Consider the following 24,500-nt stretch of genomic DNA (forward strand, 5'->3'; position numbering starts at 1 on the left):
GCTTGAGGGGGAAAGGACCAGATGACCTCCAGAGGCCCCTTCCAACCTTAAGCATTCTGTGATTCTATGAATGCTTGCAAGAGTTCAAAGTACATGTCAGGTATGTGGATATTCACTTCTTGCTGGTGTTCTCTGAACAGTGAAACACAATCATTGTGAGTCATTATCAACTGAAAGCACAAAGATGGAAACTGGCATTAAAATTTGAGCGTGGTCAACACAAAGAACACACCTTCACAACCAATAACAGATCTTGAGGCTGTATGGAAGCTTATAATTCCTGCCACATTGTCACTTGCCAGAATAATCACTGTGACAGTGTCAAAACTGGGCAAAATTCGACTCCCTCCTTCAGTATGGACCAGGCTGATTTCAATACTTTCATCATCCTCTGGCTCTGGATCATCTATAATGGGCAGCGTGACCATCATCTTTGTTTCACCTACAAGGAGAAGAACGTATACAACCGTGTGTCCACTTGGAAACCACCTTGTAAAAAGACTCAATCATCTCATTTTGAAAATAATTAAATACATAAAATATATTAAAATTGCATGAAACAAACTTATTTACCTTTCTGGAAGTCAGTGAATGTCATTATGAAATTTTATCTAATTACTATTGATCAGTCACATTAAGCCAATAAAACGATCACATCATTAAATATACTATGTAGAAATTAATTATATAGGAATTATTTCGGAGTGCCTAGAATTCTTTATTTTCATTACAAATTCTATGACTTTAAAATTTAACTTAGAAAAGGGGAATATCATTCTTGAAAAAAAAATAAATTGCCAGGTGCTAAGCTCTCCGATGAACCATTTACACAAGGGTGTACATTCAATATGAGTACATTTACTGAGCCAGGGAATGCATTGAAATGGGATGACATTTTGTTAGTTCCTTGCCTTTGGGACTATCAAAGAATAATAATGTAAGCAGCAAACACCGTTAATCTCTAGTCGCTATATATCCATTAAAATTTACAACACAATCCTGTTGTTCAGTGCGTGTGCATAACCCAGCTGTGTTTTATGATCATTAGAATATCAATTTACAGAATACATATGTATTTCCTGCTAGATTGTCTTTCAAAATACTTCAAAATCAGTTTTTACTAAACTTATAACTGGTAATGTAATTACATGTCAGCCTCACAATCATTGCCAGCAGCCATGCCTTACTATTCAGATGATTTATCAAGCTAGCACACTAGAATCTTTACTACGCACCTGGAAATTGCTTTCAAAATATCAGTTCGATTAACTCAGACTTTGAAAAAATAAAATACAGCATAAAATACAGCATGCTGCATGGTACTTAAGTAATGTCTGAGAGGGACTTGTTTGTCCTGTTTGCAATTCTTTTAAATATGTTCTGTTATGTTACGTTTAAATATGTTTTGTTATGTTACAATATGATCTCAGAATTTAAAGAGATGTCATGAAAAATTAGTACTGTAGTGACCGAGGGCTAACAAAAGACCACTTAGGCCTGATTCTCATTTCCATTATCCTTGCTGTAACAACTATCTTCGACTTTATTAATCCTTACTTATGTGGTAAAGGAAATCTTTATAGTGCAATATTTATACTGCAATATTTCTTTAATAAAAACCCTTAGGTATTTATTGTGCTTAGATATTTCATTGTGCTTTGCTACCACTGTGTGTGTTCTGCAAGATAATGCTACATGCTAATGAACAACCATACTCTTTTGCACGTGTATCCTTAGCATTCAGGAAAATTTAGCCTAAGAAGAAGATATCAGTTGTCAAAACATCCACAGTATCGTGTACTTGTCACGTTCTTTTTTCTTTTTCTTAGTTTTACAAAACAGAAGCCAAAACGAGAGCTTGTCTCACCTTCAGCAAACACCAGAGTCTCACCGACACCTATAAAATCCAAGTTTGGAGTAGCAGTCCCACCAATGACACGCCATTCCACTGTCACTTGTCCCAGGCTGCCTTCTGTTCTGTGTATCATTAGCTGCACGTTGGTCTGAGGACGTTCCTCTACTTCAACATACAGACCTTTCTCTGTTGCATTGGGACTTACACTGTAGATCTTAAACACTCCAAATGCGTCTCCATTCATCATTATGATAACTGTGGAGGTATTTGGCTGTCCTATGGTTGGTTGGTTTTTTGAGCTGGCTGAGACGTTCATCAGTTCTGCTTTCAAAAGGGTTATAGTGAATCTCTCATCCAGTTCTGGCAGGCTGTCAGGCAGTATGGTAACTGTTAGATTTGCAGACTCTTCCCCTTCCTGCATTATGGCCCACTGTCTTGTAACAGGTTCATAATCACTGCCAGCGATGGCTTGTGTGCTGAAGAGGGCGAATGCACTGGTAACGTTTTTCTTGTAGGTCCGGAACCCTGAAGTGTTGTTAGTTAATGGGCTGATATCTGACGTCAGCCAAAGGCAGAGAGGAATCCCTGAGGCACTGGAAAATGTAAAGGCTGAACATGCTTGTTCTTTTAGGCACTGAGCTGCACAGGAATACACAGGGTCACTTGCTGCTGACACATTCACTCTGGTCTTGGATGGTTTGTCAGGAATTCCTTGTACAGGAGGCTCGTAGTAGGCCAGGATATCCTGACCTTGCTCCACAGCAAGAGCTACAACGTCAGTCTCAGAAGTGCTGTAGAAAATCTGCAGCTGACCAAATCTTCCCTCACTAAAAGACATTATAATAAAATAAAGTTCTGTTAGTTGACAAAGGATGTCTAATATTCTACATGTTTCTGGGTTAATAATAGAAGTGAACAAAATCAACTGACCCTTTCTGAATTGCTGAAAAATTCCAAATAACACATCAAAATGCATTCCCTTTGAAACTAGTACCAGAATAACTGAGTTATCTTATTTTTTTGTGGATAGCAAGTTTGATTATTTATAGCTTAGGTAGTAGTCTGTTAAGAATGCATATTTGTAAACATTTGGTTCTAGGAGTTAACTTAGTCTTCTTCAGGACTTGGCAGCTCTCCTTACTTGCAAGGAAGAAAAAGCCGGTGACACCCAGACTTATCATCCTTCCTCTAGGATCACATGCATAAAACCTGTTTTCCTTCTCTTATTTTCATCCTGTAAGGGCTGGCCATTTTGTCCTCCTGTTCAAATCACAGGAACAGGCTACCATGCAGGTTTAAATGATTTGATGATTAAACGGACAAAATGAATAGTACACTGTGTACGCTGAGTTTACATTGTGCATTTCAATGTATACTACGTTTAAGTAATTTATGTAATACACAGACATCTACTTCAAAAACAATGTGTTTGAAATGAAAATACATTGAGATGGCAGATCAAAGAATTGATGCACATATTTTTATGAGAGGAGCATGAAATTTGACATTATAGTGGAAACAAAAGTGAAGAATAAATAGTAATTACAAATAAAGCAAACATTATACAAACCTTCGCCTGACTGTTATGTTTGCCAGCAAATTTCTTTCTAGTGGCTCCTGAACTCGATATAAGGATTGATGAAAGAAAACTGTGCCATAAGGATTATCATTGGCAGGTATTATAATACTTGCCACGCCATCTAACCCAATAGCACCACCATTGGAGGCCTGAGTTAATTCTACACGGACAATCTCAAAGAGAAGAAAAGAAAAAGAAGTAATGCAGCTAGACAATTTGTGGTTTTTCTAACAATAATTACAAGCAAAGTATAACATGAAATTATAGCACCTTCCTGCCGGAACATTTCTTGTTTTCCATCATACATATTTCTAGAACAAGTCAAAATTAATACCATCTTCAAGGAAGATGTAAGTGCTTGACTTACTTCTTCTGTTTCTGGAACATCATCAGCCAGGATTTCCAATAGTAGCATCTGAAAGGCTTCCCCAGGGGCAAAAGTAATATTGCCTGAGGCAACCTGCAAGTCCTCATCAGCAGGGTGTCCACCAATGGTAGCAACCCACTCAACAGTAACGTTACCAAGTGTCCCAGCATTGCGGATTACTGGCAGATTTATGGGTACTGATCCAGATTCAGGCTCCTCCACAGTAAATTCGGTCATCTGGAACACTGAAGTGCAGCACAAAGAGGTGTATTTCATTAACAGTAATATTTAAAATAAAAACACCATCCTAGTTACTGAATTATATATTTTATTTCACTTGATTGCATTCATTTGCACAATTAAAAAAATGTTAATCAGGTTTAAACTTCAAATTGAACTTTCAGTATCATTTTATCTGCAAATAAAATTGGCATGAAAATTCAGCCCCCACCCAAGAGTTTATTCCAACGTATCCATTGTTCAAGGCTAGCCATGATCTAAGTTTTTAGAAGACGGTCAGAAGGTAATTTTTCCCAGTGAGGAAATTTTTTATCATTTTTTATGTCACGTATGGAAAAAATGTGTCAACATATTCCATCTAAATTGTTTCAAATATAAGTCTTTCTTGTATAAAATCTTTAGTTGTTAAGAATGAAGTTAATGAATTATCCATGTGGAATTATTTACTTTTGTCAATTTCCTTTACATTTTGCTGATAAAATGGAATAACTGAAATAAAGTAGGGTACTAAAGGGAGAAAGAGTAAGTCAAATAAAATGGCTGGAAAACATACACCAGAAATACTGAAATAGAAAAAATAAATAGAAAAGATAAATTTCTAAAATGTCATTAAATTTTTGAAATTACCATTTTTTTCTCAAAACCTGTGTAATGAAACTATTTTTGGAAAGTGTCCACAATCCATTTTACTGATAATGATAGAAAGAAGAAAAACTACAATAACTAACAACCAGAACATACAAGAATGCAATTTAAGTCATATTTGTACTTTCCAATTTCCCCAGATATTTAAACCTGCTTTGCCTGATTATTTTGTAAAACAATGACACTGCACTATCTAAACAGGTTTTGGCATGTAAACTTAAGCTTCAAGCTATTGCAGAAATGCAACATTTAGAATAGATAAAAAAATACAAATTAAATTAAAATCCATCCCCATTAGGAGACTCCAAAATCCACCTTCGTCTCACAAAATCTTGATATATAAGTTGACTGAATGCTTCAATTTCGCTATATAAGGGCACCATTTGCCCTTACTTACACGTTTTAATTTAGTTTATCTTATTTTGTCCTTTACTGTGTTCATCCAGACTTCCCTTTTTGTATTCTGAAAATTTTTATTCCATTGCCCAGTAATAACTCACCCACAAATCAGCAGATTGCTACTGGACAAGAGAAAATATGCAAATAAGACTCATTTACCAAAGGATCCAAACGGGTCATCAGAAGCCTCAATGGTTATGACTGCCCTCGTCAAAGATCCAAGCAAGGCTCCTCCTGTCGTTTGATTCAGCAGCTGAACATAAAAGGACTCCTCAACTTCAGGATTGATATCATTAATTATATAAATTGGCACAGCTTTACTTGTTTCTCCTTCTAGTAAGACAACATCTGATGAGGCTACACTGTAGTCCTCACCTAGATTTGTACATGAAAAAATAACAAAACAATCAAAACACAGAAGAATATTAAGGCATTCTGGTTCATTATGAAACATCACTAATGTTTATCAGCACTAATATTTATCTGTTCTTTTTGCATTCCCTTGTGTTCATATGTTGGTGTGTTTTTTTGTGTTTTTTTTTTCTTTATCTTCATACCCAGAAAATACAATTGTTTATTTCCTAGTGCCTTTTAGATATCTGGATGGATGAAAATAAATCTCATCTTGGCCAAAACAGAGTTTACACTGTCAGTCCAAGAAGCAATTACAAAAGGTCCATTATTATCTTCCATTGAGAAGATCACACAACTGTGACATTTCTATATTTGATTTCTGATAGTTGTCTGGCTTTCCAAGAGATAAAATGAAACAGAAGTACCTTTTTCAAAGGAGATTTTACTAAAGGACATAAGGTCACTCCTTCCCTCGTGGAGCTTTTCAGGGATCACCTGAGAGCTTTACCTTTCATTTGCAAAGTAAAAGTCTTCTTGAATTGTGCTTAACATTTGTCTGTTTCACAGAGGAGTCACCAGCTCTCAATTTCCCTCCAAGAAACTCAAATAAGCCATGTATGGTAGGTTGAAATATGTACAAAGGACTAAGTACTAGCTATATATACTACTACAGGATTTTTTATTTTATTTTATTTTTTTGAGAAAGTGAGTGGCCACCAGGGAAACAAACAGCCAATTCCTTTCCTTAGTTTTCTTGCTAGATTCTTCAGTGATGATATCTCTGAGTTTTTTTAAATTTGATGTAAGGTCTCTTCTATAGGACCTGAATTCCTGTCTCCTAAGTACACTCAGTAAGTATCTCACACTTTGGTATTTTTTCTACTTGTTTTACTAGACTGCATTCAATACACACTTGCTTGCTTTGGTTACTCGAAGCATACAGTATGCTCTTTCTGGTTTAACACAGAATGTGTATTTCTGCTATTTTGATTTCTTACCAGCTGTTGCAGTTATTGGCATAGCTTTGAATTTCACAGAAACATCTGCAAAAATTCCCCCAGTTCTGGTCACGTTAATGATTGGTCCAACATAATTTTCAGCAACTCGCACAGCTGAAGCTGAAAGCTGAAGTGTTCCAAAAGCATCATCATTGGCATTGATAATTACATGAGCTATAGTCTCACCCACTGATCCAAGACGAGGAGAATTTACAACTGAAATATAAAAAAAACCTCTTAGAGCAAGCCTGAAATGCCTCCTATATATGGCTATACTGTTCATATACATACACCTGAGTTTAGTGGATGGCCACTACTAGCTTTCAATAAAATTTTCATTTTAGATTTGGACAAAATATAACTACAAACTGCACAAGCATATTTTTGATGTTTGAATTATATTATGTCAGAAAATCCACATTCTTACTAACTTATTATTCTACCCTGCTGTGGAGCATACAAAACACCAGTTCTTTGAAGAGGTGAGGTACTAGCAAAATTACTTATTTATTTGTCCATAGGACAATAGAATTTTACACTAGCAATGATGAACTATAAGTAACCTTTCAGTTTCCCAGTAGAATTTTTTGTAGTGTTTCCCTTAAAAATCAAGATTAATGTGGGAGAGTCATGGGGGAGAGGGAAGGGAAATTAGGCATGCCAAGAAGCTCTTAAGCATAAATAAGGCTGTAATGACCTGAATTTATCTGATCGGGCAAACATCCTCTACGCTAAAAAGCCAGCATGAAGCTGCAATTCTACACCACTTAATGTTTAAAAGGCTTTTTTCGCTTTCAGTAAGTGCAACTAGCTTATTTCCTATCATTGTGCTTTACAGAAACAACAGGTGAGCAGGTATTAGCACACAAAACCAATACAGTAATACAGTTGGCCTAAAACACCTGGGATAAAGCAGATGCAGAAGGGAGAAAGAAATGTCCACCCCTGACAAAATTTTGTGGTAAAGGAAATATATGCTGACACACAGAATCTTCATACTTAATGTGAGATACTCTGACATATAACTTACAGGATTCTTAACTATACAGAGTTAGGCAGAGGTAAAATTTTACTGTAATTTCAATTGCTGCATTTTATCCTATTAAATATAAATATTAGCCTACATATTTAAGCTTTTGGTTTACATATGAAAGACACTTACTTGGCCGATCCTGTACTTTGTCGATCAAAACAGTATTGTTTAGCTCCACAAAAACAGATTCTGACCTCTCAGGATCATAATCATCCAAAATAGGCAAAGATATTGTGGCTTCGCTTTCATTGGCTGCGAAGATCACATAACCAGTAATGGGTATATAATCTTCTCCTTGTATTGCTCTAACAACATCAGGTGGAAGAAAGGGTGACTTTTCATCATCACCTAAAGTTCTGTATGTAACCACTACTGTACCAAGAAGACCACCAAGCCTTACTATTGTCAGGGAGATATTTTTTGTTTCTTCCTCAACTTTTATTGGTCTGTTTCTCTCAGAAAAGATGAACAGTCCATATGGATCATCATTAGCTAAAACTGTTAATGTTGCATTAGTGTGATTTCCAAGACGACCACTGGACACATTGATGATCAAAACTGAAAACACCTGATCCAGTTCAGGCACGTTGTCAGGAGAAACTTGTATGGTAATATTTGCTCTCACTTGGCCAACATCAAATGTTACATTCCCATATGCAGAGACCAGGTCTTCTGTAAGATCACAGACTATGACCCAATACAGAGTCACCTCAGACAGGGCCCCATGAGTTCTCACAACCTAAGTGGAAAACACAAAGATTTATGTATTTCTTTGTACTATAAGAAAGAAGAACATAAAAGTGTAAAATGGCATACAGCAAAGTCACAGAATCACAGAATATCCTGAGTTACAAAAGATCCACAGGGATTATCAGGTCCAACACCTGACTCCACACAGGACCACCCAAAATCAAATCGCATGTCTGACAGAGTAGTCCAAATGCTTCTTGAACTCTGGCAGCTCAGTGCTGTGACCATGTCCCTGGGGAGCCTGTCCCAGTGCCCGACCACCTCTGGGTGCAGAACCTTTCCCTAACCCCCAGCCTGACCCTCCCCTGTCCCAGCCCCATGCCGTTCCCTCGGGTCCTGTCGCTGTCCCCAGAGAGCAGAGCTCAGCGCCTGCCCCTCCGCTCCCCTCGTGAGGGAGCTGCAGGCCGCCATGAGGCCTGCCCTCGGCCTGCTCTGCTCTGGGCTGAACAAACCCAGGGACCTCAGCCGCTCCTCATACTTCTTGCCCTCTAGACCCTTCACCACCATAGTAGCCCTCCTTTGGATGCTCTCTAATAGTTTATGTCCTTCATATATTGTAGCACACACAGTGCTAGAGGTGAGGCTTCACCAGCACAGAGCAGAGCAGGACAATCCCTTCCCTTGACCATCCAGCATTGCTGTGCCTTATGCTCCAGAACACAGTTGACCATTTTGGCTGCTAAGGCACACTGCTGGTTCATATTTCTCTTGCTGTCAAGCAAAACCCCCAGATCCCTTTCCATGGGGCTGCTCTTCAGCCTCTTGTCCCCAGGCCTGTCCGTACAGCCAGCATTGCCCCTTGCCAGGTGCAGAATCCAGCACTTCCTCGTTTAACTTAATTCCAGTCAACTGTGACCTCTCCAGACTCCAAGACTATTGAAAAATTATTGAGAGAGGTCTTGCAATGACATCAGCCAGCTCTTTCTGTACTTTGGGATTAATCCCACTGGACCCCATAGACTTATATGCATCCAGCTGGAGCAGCAAATCCTGCACAAGTTCAAAGTTGGCTGGGAGTTTATCATCATCACAGTCCTGAAATTCAGAGCTTTGGGTGTCCCCGAGCCCATCATTGGTGTTAAAGACAGAGGCAAAGAAGGCATTAACCTCTGCTTTATTGGCGTACTTATTTGTGAGGTTACCAACCTCAACAAGTAATGGATCAATGTTTTCTCTGCTCCTCCTTTTGCTGTTAGCATCCTTTAAAAAAAGCACTTTTTGTTGTCCCCACAGTACTGGCCAGCTTCAACTCTGAGTGAACATCACCTCTGTAGTCCTTGTTCAACTGACCTTGCTTCCAATGCCCACAGATTTTCCTTTTTCGCCTAAATTCTAGAATAAGATCCCTGCTCAGCCAAGCTGGCCTTCTGCCCAGCTTGCTCAACTTCTGACTCTTTGGAATTGCCTGTTCCTGTGCTCTTAAGAGGTGTTACTTAACTAACCAGCACTGATGGACTCCAATACCTTCAAAAGCAGGTTCCAAGGGGACCTCACAAACTAGTTCACTGAGTAGTCTGAAGTCTGCTGTCTCCATAGCTAGGGCTGAACTTTTGCTGGCAGTTTTCCTCCTATTACCAAAGATTTTAAACTCAGCCATCTCATGGTCACTATGGCCAGGACAGCCTCCAATCACCACTTCACCCACAAGACCCTCACTGTTTACAAGCAACAAATCTGGAGGGCACCTTTCTTAGTCAGCTTCCAGAGTAACTGTACCAACAAGTCATTGTTAACGTGCCTCAGGAATTTCCAGTACCTGTTTGTATTGGCTGTATGGTATTCCCAGCTAACATCTGGGAAGTTGAAGTCACCCACAGGGACAAGGGCAGATGACCTAGAGATATCCCTTAGTTCATTATAGAATAATTTGGCAATGTTGTCCTCCTGGCTGGGTGGTCTATAGCAGACTCCCACAACAACTTCATCTTATTGTTATAACTTATTTCCATGTCCCTTAATCCTTACCCGGAGGATCTTAAGCATGTCATTGCCAACTGCAAGCTGCACACAATCCAGCCCCTCCATTATATACAGTGCAAAGTCATTGACATGATGAGTTAAAAATAAACTAATTTTAAAAACAGTGTAATCTTTATCATCTTAGCTTTGCTGTATTTGTTGTGTCATCAGCACTTACTTTAAAATATTCATACCTCAAATGTAAACAAGTAGAAGTAAATTTAAACTTATATAAAACATTTTAGTTTTAAGCTGAAAGATACACTTTAGAAAGTGAAGTATAAAATGTCAAGACAAATGTACATGATAAAGTTAAGTTAAAATGCTGTAGACCTATTATAAAAATATTGCAGAATGCTCTGTAAAATAGACATAAAAGAGGATTGCATAGCAATATGAGACCCAAAACTTTCTAACCTGCAACATAATATTGCTATCTCCATCTTCAGGCTCAGTTCCATTTACCGAGAGTGACTCAGTACTGAACTCAAAGACGCCATGAGCATCATCAGAAGCCTCAATAGTCACAACGATGTGGGATGCAATTCCCAAGCTGGCTGTAAGTGCAAGTGCCAAAATGAGTTATTTTTTTATACCATCTTTTCTTAAAAGCTAAGGAAGTTTGTTACAAAAAGCACACAGAAAAGCATAACTGGAATATTTCTGCTGTTTTGCATTTTGTGGTGTGTTTTTTTTTTGTTTTAAATGTGGAATAATTATCCACATGGATAAGGAACTCACTTTCAATAATGCAGTCCTGGCAGCCCTTCTATGGAACAACACTCCAAAGCAACATATAAAATGCAAATATTTTAAGAGAGGATCAAAAATAAAATTACTTGTCTAATTAAGGAAAATGAACTAGAATTTAGGGTAGGGGAGAGTTACGTGGTAAAACACAGTGTAAGCAGTGCAGACAGGACAAAAGCAGGTACTATTTTAACTGAAGCTGGAACAAAGAAAAAGCTAGTCCAGGAAATTCTACTACTATAATGATCATCTTGTGTGAGATAACTTGCTGCTTAGAAAGAGAAAGAGCCTGGCATTTTAAAAAAAATCTGGAAACACAGAAGAGGAAACAACACTTCCCAGGAAGTTCCAAAAAGTGGTTAAACCACAGACTTACTCTCAGGTTCAAACTGAACTCCTTTGTATTTTCAAATAAAACAGAAAATCAGGCTGTCACTGTGGAATAAATTATTTGATTTCGATAATGGGTGCTAACACAATATTTTCAGGTCTCTAGGGTTTAATTCAAAATCCACCATCATTAGCGTTTCCCTCATAGTAGGTGCTTTTGTTTTCATCTTATTTCTGCATATTGTATGTTTTTAATTTTCTCAAGATTAAATTATCTTTGTTTTCTGTATGTTGTGACAAAAATAGACTTCAAAAATGAAAAATAATCAAAGCATTCTTTTAGAAAAAAAAGAGCTAACACCACTTTTTATTAAGAGTATTTTTGAGATGCAGAGATCAAAGCATAAAGCAAGTGGCAAAAGAAAGTATCAAAACACACAGTCAGGTAATTTTTAAATTACCTTAAATTTAAAAAGTTTCTCTCCTCTTTGCTCTCCAGAAAATTTTACAAAATTTACAAACAAAGCTAATTTTTCTAACTACTTCTGGAATAACTACATTGTGTTCTATAAAAATACAGCTTTGAAGATAGAGAAGCTGTTATTTTCTGTATTACGGTTAGTATTGACTGTTGTTGAAATTAAGCCTTTTTTAAAATGGGAAAGAATGTTTTGACAGGACTCTATGATATATCTCAAACCACAAGCAAAATAACACTATGATAAACTGTGTCAGTAGTGTAGTTCATGAGGGATATTACAGTTAGCATAAAGAAATAAAGATTAATCCAAAATGCTTACCATGCTGATGGACAGTTGGAAGGAAGAAATCCATGTTCCCATCACCACTACCACTGCCATCATTTCTAAAGAGCTCAGCAACTTTAAGATGACAGACATACAGATATATACACATATATACATTTATAAATCAGAGCGCAAGCAAAGAGAAATTTAAACTATTCTGGACAACAGGAAAAAAAGAGGGAAGCACTCTAGGAAGGTATCAACTTTGCTTCTGAAAGTGTACAGGAGTTCTAATAAAGACTGAAATATTTACATATGCCACCTCTTACTTAATTTATGACATTGGAAATAGCAATGGGAAGTCAGAATGAAAGAAAACACATACACATAGTTTATCTTTCCTCTCTTTCCCTCTTTGTGTCCCCATTTTGTATTTCCCCTTTCTCACTCCTAACTGAGGCTTGTCATGGAGGAATCTAAATTGAAAAAAAAAAAAAAAAAAAGGTAGGGGAGACGATAAAGTCCCTCAAGCTCCTTATTCTAATATTTTCTCACAAAGTGAAAATGTTGGGAAAATCTGCAGAAAACTTAACTAATGGGGACTTCATAAGCTTTGTGTTTGTGTTGGAAAGGCCAAAAAGAAGGCTCATTTTAAAAAGGCTATATAGTTACTGGATTACTAAAGTTAGTTGTAAATTTTCTGTCACAACAATTTGAAAGAGAAAAGTTTGACTCCTTTTAACAAAACAACTATTCAACCAAAAAGACAAAATACGTGAAAAGTCTCAAGACTTTACCAAAAGAATCACTGAGACCATGTTGCACCATAGACACATACAATCATAGCAGAGAGCTGGATTAATTCAAGGAAATCTGATACATCCTCCCAGAAGGGACCACACTTTGCAATTTCTGAATTGTTTAAAAAAATAACATCAGTTTAAAAAAAAAAAATCAATTTATGGCTGTCAGTGTTTCTAATTACTTTTCCCTCCAACAAGCTTTACAATCTCCGTTAAAATTTTTCTCAAATGGAAAAAAAAATCTGTAAGGTATTCAGGGGTTTATGTGGCAGCACCACTATGCTTTGCCGTCCCTTCAGACTAGCCCTTCAAACCAATAATTCTTTCAAGTGTTTGTCTTGTTCTTACAGACAGTTATCTACGAGCTACCTCTGCAGCTACAGCTCAGCAAACTCCCTATGGCCCTCAACATCCACAGCCTATTACTGCTATAATCCATTTGACCTATGTATTGCAGTTCTTCTGATTTCACTCATGTGGAAGAAAAAACAAAACAAAACAAAAAAAAACCAAAACAAACAAACAAAAACACAACACTTTGACTGTTTAGCCTTAAATATTTTATAAATATTCCATATTTTTGAAATGCAACATATTGCTAATATATTTTTGCATTATTTTAGTTCTCATTACCAACCATGAAGTTATACAAAGTGAAAAGCAGCAATTGCCTTTAGATGACCTAACAGATGGCAGTGATACACTTTCCCTAATACATGGTAATAATATACTTGCTATGGGATCTGGTTGTTTCCACCAAGGATTAAGAAAAGAACTGAGGAACAGTTCTTCCCTACGAAAAAAGACAGCTGTATGGGGGTGGGGATGTAGAGGTGCTTTTTGTTTGTTTTCAGAAATAACATAGAAAATAATGCCAAGAAAGACAAGATTTTTATGAACGAGTAGAGGTCATGAAAATACAACTAAGGGACTGATATATGTGCCTTACCTCCTCCCTCTGGGTTCAACAGCTCCACTTTAAACGTTTTTTCTAATTCAGGAATAGTATTATCAGTGATGTTAACAGTAATGTACTTGTATCTTTCTCCTGGCTGAAATTCCAGTGTACCCACAACAGCCTGCAATATAAGAGCTCTTCATATTTTTGTTCAAGTCTAATGTTTTCATCCATGTAAAAAAAAGAAACAGAACCTTCATTTTGTCTTTTTCAAAACATCTACTTTTCCTCACTTAAGCTTTAAAAAAAAATCTGAAAAATCTGTTTTACAAAAGAAAAAAAAAAAGAAGAAGACATCTAAGTTGACATACTGGTGAGCATCTGCATTCATGTACATTTTTCTTATTTTTCTGCACAAATGATCAGTTGGACAAGCAAGTGCAGATACACGCAGGTTATTTTGCTAGGCATATACAAATCCCAGTATGTACAAGCATAATGTTAACCTGTACATGCACTTGAATAATATGGTCTGTAACAACAGCAAAACTCACAAATTGCTACACTGGAAACTCTGTTAAGAAAAAAAAAAAAAGTTCAAAACCAGAGGCTTTTCCTAGACAATGCAACTTACTGCAGAGAAAAGAATGGAGAAGTCACATGATGTATATTTTTAAGTGAATATTACATATCCATTTGCCACATCACCTTGTAAAGTAGTCTTTCTGTGAAAGAATCATAGCTGGGCTAGAGCAGTCAAACTGAAAGCTATCTCCACGATAAATAACTCTAATTAATTCCAAAACAATTATACCACCTTGGCAGTTGCCATACCTGATAATCTTTGGGACTGAAAGCTGTGACTGGCACTGTTCTGTATTCCACCAGAACTGTTCCAAGAAGGCCTTGTGCACGAACTACCAGTAATCTGACGTGTCCAGCTTCTTCTTTAATAGTAATATGGGGCACAGAAGAGGCTGGAAGAATCATTTTATCACCTGGCTGAGGAGGTGGCCCCACAGAGAACTGGAGCAGACCTGGAAGACAAGAATTACTACTTACATGGCTTTTCATAACAAATTTTAAAGATGATAAACAATTTAAATAAAGTGATTGATAACATATCTTGTGATGGTTCTGAAATTAAAAACCACATATACCAGTATACCCTTAAGCCTCAATCACACTATTTCCAGAGATGTGCTGTGTGCCTTACCCTCTCTCACTGATATTCTTGTCAGTCTTGATAAAAGGCACAGCACAATAATAAAACCTTCTCTTCCCAAAAGAGCCTCACAGGCCACGGTTTTGCGTATTTACTGGTACAAGACATATGGAGAAATGACTCTCATTGTCAGGAATTCTCATTTGATGAAAAACCTGGACAGGATCAACTACATGCAGAGCCTTTATTTGCCCTCACAAGAGAATCCTTGCTTGTTTGGTCAGGGAAGATTTGAGGCCTTTTTGTAAAATTATAAAAGAAAACTAATTCAGTATTCATTCATGTATATAAACAATGAATTAATTCAAGTTAGATAAAGTGGAATATATGAGATTGCTTCCTCAACTATTACAACCAAGCAAAGTTTTCATCTGACTGGAAAGAACTACACAATAATCTGAAACAAAGCTGTATAATTCCCATCATTGTTACCGTATGGGTGGTCACTGGCTTTGATGCTGATATCAGTAGTTTCCTTTTCTGGATCTATACTTGCTCCACTGGTAGGAGTTGAACCTAGTTTCCCATCTCCAGACACTGCAGAGACTAATGTCACACGGAAATATTCATTTAACTCCGGAATGTCATCATCAATAACATGCAAATTTAACACCTAGAGAAGGACCAAATCATGGAGAAATCAAACCATGCAACATTCTTTGATTAGTCAGTCAGCTGTATCTGCTGTATAGTTCTGAAAGCAAAGGACACTATTTTTGCTCTCCACATAAATTCAACTAATTTCTAAGATAACATTTTATGTCTAGAATATGCTTTCCAAAAACAATGCTTCCAAGCTACTGGAAATGGAAGGCATATTTTCTGAATTGTTTCAAACTACATAAATAAGTGATAATAAATACTTGTTTGGTTGGTTTTGTATATCTTCACAAAAGCAGAGTTTAATTTCCATGTACTGAACATGAAATATCTGATAAATTTTAAAATCTTTTTGAAATTATGCTTATGAAGAGACATTACAGTGATTAATCCAATTTAGAGAGCAAATAAATTGAGCTTATTATACCACCTGACACTTTGACCTGCAGATCATACGATTTACTAACATAACCTTGCTCTAAACACGCTAACACATTCACTTCAGAAAATTCCATCTTTCTTTATGTTTCGATATGGTCGGACAAACATATAGAAAACATTTAAGTAGCTGATCATATTTAGAGGCATGGTAATGAGTAGATTACAAATGTCAGTTGAAAGTCCCTTAGGATATCCCACCTGAAGAGCAGCTTGCTACCAGCCCGTTTCTTAGAGCCATGCACATTAGCTCCTCTGTATGTATGCAGTAAATTGGACCAGTAAGCTGTGTAGCAAGAGCCTACATCAGCCATTTTCTGCCACTAGATAGAGTAATGTGGGCCTCGTCTATGTTGCCATGCTAGAAAAGCTTTGGAAATTTCTGCTATATATGATTGTATGAAATGCAGTAATATCATTTCACAGAGAAATAAAGCTGAATGAACAAACTATTATAACATGAATGAACTATTTTCAGATACCACACGCTTTTGCCAGTCATCACATTATCCAGATTCACAGTTCTAGTGAAGTCACTGGGATCCCTGCAAATGACTTCAGCGAATTTGAGTCCACATTGACTTCTGCAGCCTGATATAAGTGAAACTGAGGATGGTATTTTCTACTCACAATTCATCCTTATTATACAAACAATAATAGAAAGTGTATGTTGTTTCTACAGTACTGTGGTCCCGCACCACTTCTTCAAATAAATTTAACAATTCTGTGCTGTACATCAGGATTGAATTCATTGAAACAGATTATTTTTATTTCTATTTCTAGCACACGCTGTTTATTACCACAGAATTTTAATCATAGGACAGCCCACGTTGGATGGGACATCAAAAGATGAAGTTCAATGTTTCATGGAAAAAAAAAAAATAGATGAAATAATCCAGCACCATGTTCAACTGCATCTTAAGCACCCCTGGTGATGGGAATTCTACCATAGAACCATACATTGGTTTGGGCTGGAAGGGACCTTAAAGCCCACCCAGCGCCACCCCCTGCCATGGGCAGGGACACCTCCCCCCAGCCCAGGCTGCCCTCAGCCCCATCCAGCCTGGCCTTGGGCTCTGCCAGGGATGGGGCAGCCGCAGCTCCTCTGGGCAGCCTGGGCCTGGGCCTCACCGCCCTCTGAGGGAAGAATTTCCTCCTTCGCCCCCTCCCTCGCCCTGCTGCCCACGCTGCTGTTGGTGCAGCCCAGGGTACGGGTGGCTTTCTGGGCTGCAAGCACACATTGCCGGCTCATGTCGAGCTTCTCATCAACCACCACGCCCAGGTCCTTCCCCCCCCAAGGGGTGCTCTCAGTGCTTTCTCTGCCCAGCCTGTGTTTGTGCTTGGGATTGCCCTGGCCCAGATGCTGAGGTCGGGACAACCCGACCCTGTCCCTAAGGAAGTCGTTCCAGTAGTTGTAAAAAATTTCAAGACAAAACCTCTCCCACTCTATCTTTGTACTCTTTGCCCTCTGTCTTCTCCTGTGGTTTCTTGAGAAGAGAGAGCCTCTGTCAACTCTGGAGCTGCCCTTTAGGTACTGTAATAATGGGATCAAAGTCCCCTTCTAAAGGGTGAAAAGATCTAACCCCTTGAGTCTTTCCTTAGAGGACAGGTTCTCCAGCTCTTTGATCATCTTTCTGGCCCTCTTTTGGACCTCCAGTCTGCCCACATAATTTTTTAATTGTGGGCCTCTGTAGCTTTGAATTCCTACTCTTCAGTGTATCCTGGTATCCTGGTATTTCTTTTTTCTTTTTCTTTTTTTTTTAAACTAATTCAGATAAGGAATTTCGTAAGACTTTTAGAAAGCTTTCTCAGAAGCAGCTAAAGCTTCCCTTATGTATCATTTCTCTTTCTCTCCCCCAACTCAGAGATGCAATTCTGATTACCAATTTCAGGTGTCTCTAAGGCCAGAATATTGAATAATTTCCTTATGTTCCAGTTGCTCGCACACTTTATGCAGAGGAATAGATTAAAGCAGACAGTAATCATTTCAGGGAGACTCAAAAACAGCTATTGTTACAAGAACACCTTTAATCTCCTGTTTCTGATTTTGAATTTAAAAGGAGACAGAACCTGGATAGCCTTGAGTGCAAGAACAGCAATGAATCTTACTATTGCCTATTTAATTGTTGTGGACATAAATTTGAGTTACAACACTCAGATCAAACCTGATCATTTTCCAATTTCGAAAGTACATGGACTATCTACACTTTTTAAAGTATATGTACACATACACATAAATACAGTTAATATTTTTTATGTATATGTACATATATCTAATATGTACATGCACACATGGTGACTTTTGAACTGACATATACACAGAGCTACAAATAACACTTTCTTGTTGTCAGGGATGGAAAAAAAGAAAGAAAGAAAATATATATATAACAAAAAAATAACAACATAAAATAACAAAATAAAAAATAATAAGAAGAAAAGCCATGTGAAGTAAACACTCTCTAGTATGCAAACCAGCCAAGCACCCTCAGAAGGTATTTTCCAGGAGGTTTGTAAAGGACAGGATGAATTGTTAATAGGAAGGTAGGGTTTACCTCTGATCTCTGCCAAGGAACGAATGTGATAGTGCCACTGCTATTAGAAAAATCGGTAACAGAGTAATTAATGCCAGTGGAATCAACCTGTGAGATAATGTACTTTATATACACATAGTCTAGGGCTCCCCTTGTACGCTCCACAACACAGGATATAGTGGAACCTTCATCAGCAGTCTGGAAGAAAGCGAAAATTTGGAACGTTTATTACTGTCAAAGTAAATCAAGGCAATTTCATTAAATAACACGAAAATATTTAATGCCAGACAAATGTTCAAGTAAAAAATTGCTGTCATGTTACTTTCAGCTCTTTTGGAGTGTTAGGAAGCTGAAACTGACCTTGATGCCAATCAGAACAATCCTAGTGGAATCTGCAAAAGTCTGATGCCTCCCTGAGGACTATTAAGGTAACAAATAACAATACACTGCAGTTCGTCCTGGACACAACCCCTTTCCTAAAACTATGCGTCAGAGACAGAATCAATATGCTTGAAATGTACCTGTCGAAAGCAAATGAAACTATTGCTTTATAATAACGTCAATATTGTAATTTTCCTTAGCAATAATTTAAAGAAAGATTTGGATCAGCACTTTCTCTAACCAGACACACTATGGATAGAAATAAACTATACCATCATCATTCAGAAAAACAGATTTTTCTCTTCTACTGTCCTCCTTACAATTCTGTATCTTCACAGATAACATGACTTCTGCAGCGACAACTTCACGTCTCTGGAATGAAGCTTTAATTGGTACTGACCTTCTATTTTAGAAAATAACGTTCATAAAATTAACATAGAAAATAATTTTATCTGAAAGTTATTGGAAAGGTTAAAGCTATCTTATGCATTAGATAAATTTCAGGGCTGCTTTGTAAGAAAGCATAGATACTGTGTGTGACTTCAGCTGCCTAGTAGACAGATATGCACAGTTAAACTACTGGTAAAAAAATGCTGTGTTCCTGCATCACCACTAAGAGCTCTAATACTTCCCTGGTGAAATGGACATATGATAGGTGCAAAACAATTACCGTGCCATATAATTATTTTTTTTCTTCATGGTTGGCTGATGATCTGTGGCATCACAGCGTATCAGAGGTACTTGAACCTGAAGGAATCTATTATCATAGCATATGGTAGGCACACAATAAGCAAACTGAACCAAACTGAAAACTAGTATCACTCAGGCAAGACAGTTATTTTAAAAACATCATAAGCACTTTGATTAAAAAAGAATGTAATTAAAGCTCATAAGAGTTCCCAAATGAAAACTATATTAAATTTTTTTTTCCACAAAATAATCCAATACCAGTAGAGATAGCTATCATGTTATTCCCCCTTATAATTGATTAAAGAAGTAAAGAATGATTTATGTTTATTTCAAGCCTCCTCAAAAAGTAGCAAGTTTACACTCTGCATATAGAATGGATACCACTGAAAAAAGATTTCATCTGTTAAAACTAAAACAACAAAAAAAACCACTACTAAATCAACCAACTGACATCAAACATATGCAAATTATAACTTAGTTTATGACAGCAAATGAAGGTGGAAAAATCCATAACACTTTGTCATTGCATGATCTCTAGTAAAATTATCTCAAACACATCATGTGACACAGAAAACTAAAATAAAAATCTTTGCAATAATCCATTCTCAAAAAAAAACCAGAGAATTAAATCTTACATTTTAACTGGTAACTCAAATGTAACAGCAGTGAAGGTAAAATATTTTTCTAGAAAAAAAAAATTAAGCCTTAGTCTTCAGTTTATATAGTAAACTAAATTTTCTTAACCATTTTTTTCTTTAGTTTTTTAAAATTATATAGTAAATCCCAGTGGAACTGAGGTTGTATTAACAGAACATATGCATCTCCAAATCCTAGGAAAAGTTTGCTTAACCACAAAAGCAAACACTGCAAAATCTAGGGTTTGTTCAGGTCACTTGGTCCTGCCATTTAGCTTTCTGTGCCTGAAATATCACCTACAATTTCCATTATGACCACCTTACCTCAGGGATACATGCTCCAGTGAAGCCAAATAAACCATTAGCATTATCACTTTTCTGTATTCTTAATCTTGCTGTGGTGTTTTCTTGTGAAATTCGAGCTCCACCACGCACAGAAATGAGCTTTAGTATGAATAATTCTTCTCCTTCTTCCTCTTTGTCATCCTTTGCAGACACGATGAATGATTTATTGGTCTCTCCTTGCCAATACTCCAAATACCCAGAGACAGGGTGGACATCACTTTTTGCAGGAGTTGCATGAAGTTCATAGATCTCTGCTCGTGTCAACTTACGCTCATAAAGCCTTACATCCTGCATTAACCCTGTGTACCTACTGCTGCCGTTGATTCCTGCTCCAATTCTTACTATTCCTGGACCTGAGAAGGAAATTATAATTTTTTCTCATGTTATTGTATTTGTATGAAACAGTCAGCAACTGACTACCTGTTTTTCTTAAAAACCAATGGTAAACTGTTCATTGTCCCTGGATGAGGAATCATATTGATCTTGAGATCCAAAATCAGGAGGTTCCTTGAGCCTCATCTCAATGTTACAGGTAAGTCCTCACAGGCCAAACAATTCCATCCTATGCTGTCCAAGTTTTTCATCCTATTAGTTCTAGCAGCACATTATCATCATCCCTCATTTTTATAAGTCTTAGAGACTTGAGGCTCCCTCTTTCCTCCACAGATTTTCAGAGCAGAACTGCAACCCCTTTTAGCCCTTGTTTTGCTGAACAAATCCTACTTTGTTTCCCTCTGCTAGGGCAGCTGATCCATTCTGATGATACTCATGATTACTGCATTAACCCTTCTGGACATCCATTTCATCCACCACACTGTAATTCCATGCAAATTCCAAACTCTTTTTACAACAGCATTTATATTTCTCTGTCTCCAAACTATAGGATCACAGCTGCCTCATATTCATTCCTACTCTATCCTATTCTGTGCCATGCTATGCTCTTGTGCTAAAACACACACATCAGCTGTTTTCAGTTGCCTTTCAGAAAACGAAAGAAAACAAACAAACAAAAAAAGCTGTGCTCTTCAGTGTATTGTCATACATATGACACTGAGTGGCAGTTGTAGAGATGAGCAACCACAGGAACTGATAAAAGTCCCAGGGCACAAAGTGGAGGATGCTGAGAAAAACTGGGCTGCTATGCACACCACTGTGTATTACCCAACATTCAACGGAGAGAGATGACATACTTGCCTTACTATTGCATTATCCCCAGACACACGCCATCCCCACTAATAAAGAAAATTTACAGCACAGACATATCCTTCTAGCAATAAAAGCATAATTGCATTTCACATATATTTGTTCTAGAAACCGAGGGAGGGAAAAAAAAAAAACCTCTCAGCCTCTCAGCTTAGCTACAGTACTGCAAGTGTGATGGAAATTACTAATTGCAGAAGTACTATTCTTTTTACAAATGGAAAATTTGATTTCTTAAACTTCAACCTGGAATTTTAAAAGCAGAAATAAAATAGTACACCATACAATTAATAGTCCTCTACTCTCACTCAACATCGCAGCAGTTTGAATTTTTTAGAACATTCACACAATTTCCATAGGCTTTCTGAAAATCCTCAAAGAATTCTTATCCATTCCTTTCAATTAACTTAACAGATATAATCATTTCAGTGTATTTCTTCCACCTTTGAAGTGGCTAGACTATGCATTTCAGAGCTTTATATATGGAGAAAAATAGCAAAGGCTCACCATCAAGAATTGCTTCTCCTTTTAGACTCTTCATTCCTCCCAGAACTAGAATTCCATCAACGTAAAATTCAATTATACTTTCATCCAGAGTAATCAGAACGTGAAGCCAAGTATTCTCATCCAGGTATTTCATGACTGATGTTTTAGCCATGTATGTCATATTGGACCCTAATGCTGTATAATGAAGCACTACAGAAACATGAGAATCATTTGTCTGAATTTTCACACCATAATATAAAGTCCCATTATCGTTATCCTTTTCAACTATATAGCCATCTGTACTGACATTAGGAATTAACCAAGCTGAAAATGTAAAATTGGTTACTGCATTATTTCCATTGTATGGGTATTCAGGACCGATAATGCCAAATGCATCCTCTTTTCCACTGAAATACAGAGCGTCTGTTCCACTGTGATGGCGCCTCATGTGGGGCTGTGATTGTACTGAGCTTGGGAATGATCCAAGCAACAAGAAATCTACCATTGATGGCAGTCCAGCTTGGAAGGTACTAGACAGTATTTCCCAACCTAGTCGGACAACACCAAAGGTGCCTTGCTGTCTCCAGATGGTGAAGTCCGTAATATAGGAAAGGTCATCTTCAGAAAGAGTATCTTCCACTATCTCTCTGTCCTGGCTCTCTGGATCTATAACAAACACTCCAAAAGGGTCATCATTGAAAGGGATCATGACAGTTACAGTAGGACTGGTTTCAGATAACTGACCACCAGGACCAGGAGACCCACCTGCGTAATAGAAGTTAGAGTAAAAGTTAATGATTAAACAACACACTCAGAAAAAAGTTTCAAAGTACTTTTTTTTTTTTTTAATAAAACAAGTTTCTAAAAAAACCTCAAACCCTCCTTTAAGATCCTCTGGACTTATAGCAAATGATCTAACTTGAAAATTACATAGGTTAATTGTATTATTCTTAAAACACTGTGCTGATGTAATTTCAGTAGAAAACAAACCCACATGCTATTTTTCAGCTGTAAAACACACAGATGTCTTTCAGGTGAAACATGACAAGGTCCATCTTTTCTTAATTAGCCAATAAGGTAGGTTACCTTTGATTCGTTTGATAAGCATGGGGGCCAAATTCAATTCTTGTATTGCTCAAAGACTTACAGGAATAGAGAATGGCAAAATCTTGCCTGTTGCCTCTGATACAGAAGTACATACACCTTGCAGAAACAGTAACCAGTTGTGTGTTAAAACTGCTGCCCAGTCCTGGTGTTAGTCATCTATCTTTGCACAGTAAGAATTCATGATATGAAGATCATGTTGTGAATGGAGAATCTCCGTGTTCAAAGTGTACAGTGATCTACCTGTTATAAGCAGGAAATCTTTTGTACATCCGTATGGACTTCACTTACAGGAAAGGCCAACACACATTTTCACTTGTATCAGAGCACAGAAGACCATGAATAGTACTAAAGTGGAATTAATCCAGATTAGGAAATGTGTCCAGTAGCAATTTAAAGTTGTAATTTAAGTCATGTGAAGTGGTAACTACAAGTATTTTACCTCCTCTAGGGAAACAAACAAACAAAAAAGCAACCTCTATTATGGTAGACACACATAACCTTTAATACCTTTGTTATTTCTTTGTTAGTATCTTTGTTTTATATTTTGTGCATGGAGATCTATGTATCTGAAATTCAGAACTCTTGGTTTTTGAAATGAAACTTCTGAACTTTAAGAAGTTTAATTTCAAAAACCAAGAGGCATCCCTTTTAAAGTTCAGATCACCAAAATGTGTTTAACAGTAATTCGGGAACTGAGTAACTCTCTATATATGGAAATCAAGATTAAATGAAAAATAAGACCTAAAACCTTACCAGAAAAGCATAGGATATCAAGACATGATTCAAAGCAATGCTCTTTCTAGTGTTGGTTTCTTTTTGATTGATTAAACATAACTCTTTTCTACCAGATATGAAGGAAATGGTGATATGGAAGACAATACCTGAAGCATTCACCAACTTTAGAATGTAAAATTCATTGAATTCAGGAATTCTATCTGAAATGGCACGTAGTGTTATTGACTTCGACCTTTCACCATCCATGAAGCACACAGTCCCATAAGTTTCATAGAATTCTTCTCCTGGCTTCAGTGCAGAGTTATTATCAAACAACTGCCAGGTCAAAGAAACATTGCCGAAGTGTCCTCTGTGTCTCAAAATCCTGTTCAGTGATACAGAAAGAATGAGAGTCCTGGCAGGCATGCATCAGCGTTGAGTA

General features: G+C 37.3%; 1 protein-coding gene across 1 annotated transcript in view; it reads right to left on the bottom strand.

Moving 5' to 3' along the window:
* Window positions 1–24,500, bottom strand: part of LOC310892005 (adhesion G-protein coupled receptor V1-like) — a gene marked incomplete at its 5' end in the record, with an annotated part of 72,345 nt that overhangs the window by 15,021 nt on the left and 32,824 nt on the right. Inside the window, 16 exons of the mRNA XM_083854196.1 lie at window positions 233–442; window positions 1,868–2,682; window positions 3,426–3,607; window positions 3,802–4,046; window positions 5,245–5,460; window positions 6,438–6,653; window positions 7,600–8,209; window positions 10,597–10,736; window positions 12,060–12,140; window positions 13,758–13,887; window positions 14,541–14,743; window positions 15,364–15,544; window positions 18,522–18,698; window positions 20,531–20,904; window positions 22,259–23,002; window positions 24,226–24,443. Of these exons, the coding sequence (XP_083710322.1) occupies window positions 233–442; window positions 1,868–2,682; window positions 3,426–3,607; window positions 3,802–4,046; window positions 5,245–5,460; window positions 6,438–6,653; window positions 7,600–8,209; window positions 10,597–10,736; window positions 12,060–12,140; window positions 13,758–13,887; window positions 14,541–14,743; window positions 15,364–15,544; window positions 18,522–18,698; window positions 20,531–20,904; window positions 22,259–23,002; window positions 24,226–24,443 (4,742 nt within the window). The remainder of the gene's footprint in view (window positions 1–232; window positions 443–1,867; window positions 2,683–3,425; window positions 3,608–3,801; window positions 4,047–5,244; window positions 5,461–6,437; window positions 6,654–7,599; window positions 8,210–10,596; window positions 10,737–12,059; window positions 12,141–13,757; window positions 13,888–14,540; window positions 14,744–15,363; window positions 15,545–18,521; window positions 18,699–20,530; window positions 20,905–22,258; window positions 23,003–24,225; window positions 24,444–24,500) is intronic.

This window comes from Anser anser, assembly GCF_964211835.1.
Source record: "Anser anser genome assembly, contig: HAP1_SCAFFOLD_87, whole genome shotgun sequence".
Classification (NCBI taxonomy): Eukaryota; Metazoa; Chordata; class Aves; order Anseriformes; family Anatidae; genus Anser; species Anser anser.